The sequence below is a fragment of the Trichosurus vulpecula genome, chromosome X (genome assembly GCF_011100635.1).
Source record: "Trichosurus vulpecula isolate mTriVul1 chromosome X, mTriVul1.pri, whole genome shotgun sequence".
Lineage (NCBI taxonomy): Eukaryota > Metazoa > Chordata > Mammalia > Diprotodontia > Phalangeridae > Trichosurus > Trichosurus vulpecula.
The window spans coordinates 3,603,085-3,607,368 of NC_050582.1; the positions used below are offsets into that span (position 1 = coordinate 3,603,085).

At 56.6% G+C, this 4,284-nt stretch overlaps 1 protein-coding gene across 1 annotated transcript; it reads left to right on the forward strand.

Annotated features, from left to right (window-relative positions):
• The first annotated feature begins 884 nt into the window (after window positions 1-884).
• LOC118832651 (basic salivary proline-rich protein 3-like) lies at window positions 885-3,119 on the forward strand. Its single transcript, XM_036739981.1, has 2 exons — window positions 885-1,157; window positions 2,350-3,119. The coding sequence occupies exons 1-2, from the start codon at window positions 983-985 to the stop codon at window positions 2,739-2,741; spliced, it is 567 nt and encodes a 188-aa protein (XP_036595876.1). The 5' UTR covers window positions 885-982; the 3' UTR covers window positions 2,742-3,119.
• The last annotated feature ends 1,165 nt before the right edge of the window (window positions 3,120-4,284 follow it).

A 4,284-nucleotide genomic window follows, 5' to 3' on the forward strand; every position in this document is an offset into this window, starting at 1 on the left:
CTTTGCACTGGGACTGGGGGAGGGGAAGCATCCTTTCCTGCACACTTGGGATCAGGTGTCTGCAGAAGCCCCTTTGGATGCTGAAATTCTGGGATTGTGGGATACTCCAGGAAGGAGAGGCCTTGGGAGTCTTTCACACCATAGTGGGAATTACTGCAGCAGCCCCATTCTAGCCGATAAGCAGCCCAGACCCTCTGAGGGGAGGAAAGGGCAGATTCTCTCTGGCTCTTGGGCAGCCATGGTTCTGAAAGCCCCCACTTCAGGTGGGCCATTGGAAGGGCCTTTCAGCTGGGCTTTGGGGTGGCCATGGCATGAGCTGGAGGGGGCCCTTTTGCACCCAGCTGGGCTGGGGGATTTCTGCCCCCCCCCCAGGGTTCATCTGTTGCTGCTGACCTCTTTCCTTCCCTTGCAGCCTGCTCACACAACTACCAGGGAACTGTGTGGTCCCTGGGTTCTTTGTAGGTTTTAACATTGAATCAAATGTTTTCATGTTTTTCTCCCCCCATAGCCCTCTTTCCTGACCCCCACCAGAGCCAATGTTCCTCAGGTGCTGACGGGGGAGGGGAAGAGGGCTGGGCAAGGGCACTAGGGTGGGGGAGGTCTGGGAGGGCAGGGGTTCTGGAAGACCTGTTGGGAGAGATAGGGCTGGTTAGCAGGTGGAAGAGAAGATTTAGGGGGGCCATGGTGAGATTGCCCCCTTCAACCCTTGGAAGGGGTGACTTGTGGCAAGATGGCATGGAAAATTCCTAGGGGATGGGGGAGTCAGGAGGGAGGTGGGGAGGAAGGGTAGGGTAGGAGGAGGGAGGTTTGGAGGGGAGAGTGGGAGGATTAGGGCAGGACCAGGGCTAGACTTATAAATATCCAGTAGTGTGGTTACTCTCTCCTACAAAGCCTGGCACATCGAGGCAGCTTGTTAGTCTGGAATAGCTGCCACTCATTGCAGGCCTGGTCCTCCAGCTAATGGGCCATAGCCTTTGAAAGCATGAGTGGAGATCTCCCCGAGGCCAGTGAGGAGTGGCCCTTGGCTTCCCAGCCAAGCCTGTCTCTCTCCAAGGGGTGCTTCGAAGGCAAGAAGCCAGAGGAGTCCTCAGAGCAGTTGTCTCCTGATCCTGACCCTAACGCTGAGGCCTCACCAGCTCCAGAAATGGATCCCAAAGGTATTGGGGGGCTCAGGTAGAAGCAGACAGACAGCTATGTGGCAAAGTCAGCAACCAGGAGCCATGGGAAGCAGCTTTTCCACCTCCCACCTCACTTTTGGAGCCACAGAGTAGGGTTAAGGGTCTCTATGTCAAACCTTTCTTTATTTTTCACAGAAGGAAAATACTCAGAGAGGAGGCTCAAAGGTGGCTGGGGACCTGGGCTCCTAGCCCTAAGACACCCTGGAGCCTCAGCTCTTCATTTGGCCTGGGTGGAAACAGGGCACTCAGGAAAGATTTCTTGAAGGAGCTGGGCTAGGGGCAAAGCCCAAAGGGATTGGAAGACAACCAAGGAAATGTGGATGAGGTATCATGGTGGGCAATGGGGAATCGATGCTTGGACCCAGAGCCAGGCTTTAGGCAGGTGACTCAGGTGGCCTGCACAGGAAGGCTTAAGGGAGCAAGGCTCAGTGTAGAGCCAGCAACTAAGAGGCCTGCAGAGGAGCCCAAGGGAGGGGGGCAAGGAGGGCTGCCCCAGAGTGAGCTATGGGTACTGAGACAGGGAAGAAAACACAACCCACCTTGTCTGTTTGAGAGGTTTGAGTGAATCTAGAGAAATAGAAAAAAGCAGCAATGAGAGAGACAGAGAAAGACAGAGACAGAGAGGCAGAGACAGAGAAACAGACAGAGACAGAGGAGGAGAGACAGAGGGAGACAGAGACAGAGAGGAGAGAGAGAGAGAGAGAGAGACAGACAGACAGACGGACAGACAGACACACACACACACAGAGACAGAGAGACACACAGAGAGGGACAGAGAGGGAGAGATTGAAAGGGTGTGATGGGGCTAGTGTGAGGACCTGGGTTTGAGTCCGAGGTTCTGCTACTTCCTTACCCTTAGCTATGTAGGGCAAGTCACCAAGCCTGGTCTCAGTTTCCCCATCTGGAAAAGTGAAAATGTTTGACTTTTTGAGTGAGTGGTCTCTAGGGGACCCTTCAGGTACCAATGGTGTGATTCAGGAGTGATCCCCAATGGAGTGATCCCCAAGGGTGGGGATCAGGGGGACCCCTGTCCCCCATCTCCTGCAATGTGTGTGTGGGGGGCAGGTGAGCACCTGGATGGAAGGAAGGGGCTCTGCAGCCCTAAAAACCCCCGGGGAAAGACCAGCTACTAACCAGAGAACTCTTCTTGTCATTCTTTGCTCATTATCAGGTGGCTCCAAGGGCCAGGGCAAAGGAGGCTCTGGAGCCAAGGGTGGGCAGCGAGGCCCGAACCCCAAGTCGTCCAAAGGGAAAGGCGAGGATCCCCAGGGCATCCGGAGAGATCTGGCTAAGATTGAGCAGAAGGTGGATATTCTGCTGGAGAAGATGGATCAATTTACCAAGGTGGCTGGACCTCCTCAGGTGGCTGCTGAGGAGGAGAAGCCCCGGCAGCAGCCACAGTCTGAGCAGGCTCCGCCTCCGCCTCCACCTCCACCTCCCCCTGCTCCGCCTCTGCCAGCCCCGAGGCAGCACCAGGGTGGTAAAGGCCACAAGAAGTCCAAGGGAGGCGCCAAGGCAGCTGCGGCCGAGCTTGGCGGCGGCGGTGGCAACAAGTCGGCCTAAATGGGTGGAGCCTGGGCCTGAGGGATGCTGAAGATCAAGGCCGGGGGACCCGCTGGGGTGGTTCCAGGACAAGGCAGCAGCAGCAACAGTGGCCCCCTCCCCATAACACCTGGGCCATCGTCTTAGAGCCAGCTTCACCTGGGTTCCCCCCCACCAGTATCCTCCAGCACGATTGTCCCCAATCTTAGTCGCTCCAGGCTCCCTAGTTCAGCTTTCTTGAAGGTGGCCTCCCTTTGGCTCCCCACTGGTGGCCGCCCCTTCCACCCCCGCAGCCTTCTTCGGAGGCGCCCCCCAGTAAAGCATCTGCCATGTTGCTCCTCTAGCTCTCATAACGTTTCTCTGCAGATTTAACAATAAAAAGCACTCTCTTGCTCCTTTGGTGATGTTCTTTTCTTAAAAGGGAACTCCAGTTGAGGGAGGGAATGAGGGAGGGGGTGAGGAAGCAGCAGCCAGGAATTAATGGGGGTCCCCATCCTTTGGGACCCAGCATAGCAAAGCAGCAAATAGCCACTTGGTCCATCCAGGTAGGACCGTGCAGCAGAGGGATGGCCCAGATGGTGGCTACTTCTGAGCTGGTCCCCCCAGAGGGAGGGTGGGGAGAGGGCTGGAAATGAGGACATGCAGTCAGGGGCTCACATTCTGCTATGCAGTCTCAACTTGTCCTGGCCCCCTTGGCCAGAGCCAGAAAGTGGGTGGAGATGCAGACTGTTTGTCTCAGGGGCCCAGGGGCTTGTGAGCAGCTGTACTGTCTGCCACAATCCTCACTCTCCATGGTCCTCAGCCTTCCCCCACTCCTACCTAGCTCATGGTGCTAGAGAGACCCTGTACCCCTCCTGGGGTCTGGCTTTCACCCCAGGGGATGCTCCTCCACTGCCCCACCCTCCTCACTTTGGTTCCAGGTGCTGTTAAATTGACTTAAGTTCAGATATGTGCCAAATGTGCCCAGAGTGAGGGTTTGAGCCCAATGCTGGCCTCCTCCATCCCAGTGATCATCTGGAGGGATATCTGTCCTGAGCTAGGGTGCAGGCCCTGGACAGAGAGGAGACAATAAGAGCAGGGAGCTGTTGGAGAATGCCCAGGGATAGTGGCCCCCACCTGGACCCCTTCACTAGGCACAGGCCAAGGGCAGAACTCAGCAGGGTTACCCCAAGCTCTTCTTGGGGATGCTCCATCCAGGGAGGTCCTCTCCCTGCTTCCCCCCCCCCCCCCCCCGCCCCCGCCACCAGTATGTTATTGCACAGGAATGAATAGGTTTGATCTGCAGCCCTAAAGGCAACAGCCACTCCTTGAGGTCTCAATGAGGACATGAGCACAACTGTAGGTTTGTCCTCATCTCCTTCCACCATGCAGCCCCCTAGCAAGAAGGTCAGTTCCTGGGGCATTGCCAATCTGCCTTGGTGCAGAGGGGTCTGCCCTGGGGGCTCTCCACATCTAGGAGATCTAGTTGAAAGAGGAAAGTCACCTTGGGAGATTCAGCTCAGCTTTGCCTCTTCTCCAGACTTGGGCAGCAGCCCTTTGGCCCGGGCTCGCTGACATCTCTCCC

What these genes read in the sequence shown, in the direction of transcription:
- LOC118832651 (XM_036739981.1), top strand. Translation starts at nt 983, where the DNA reads ATGAGTGGAGATCTCCCCGAGGCCAGTGAGGAGTGGCCCTTGGCTTCC. An exon ending in TCCAGAAATGGATCCCAAAG is followed by an intron (nt 1,158 to 2,349) that starts GTATTGGGGGGC and finishes GCTCATTATCAG; the next exon opens with GTGGCTCCAAGGGCCAGGGC.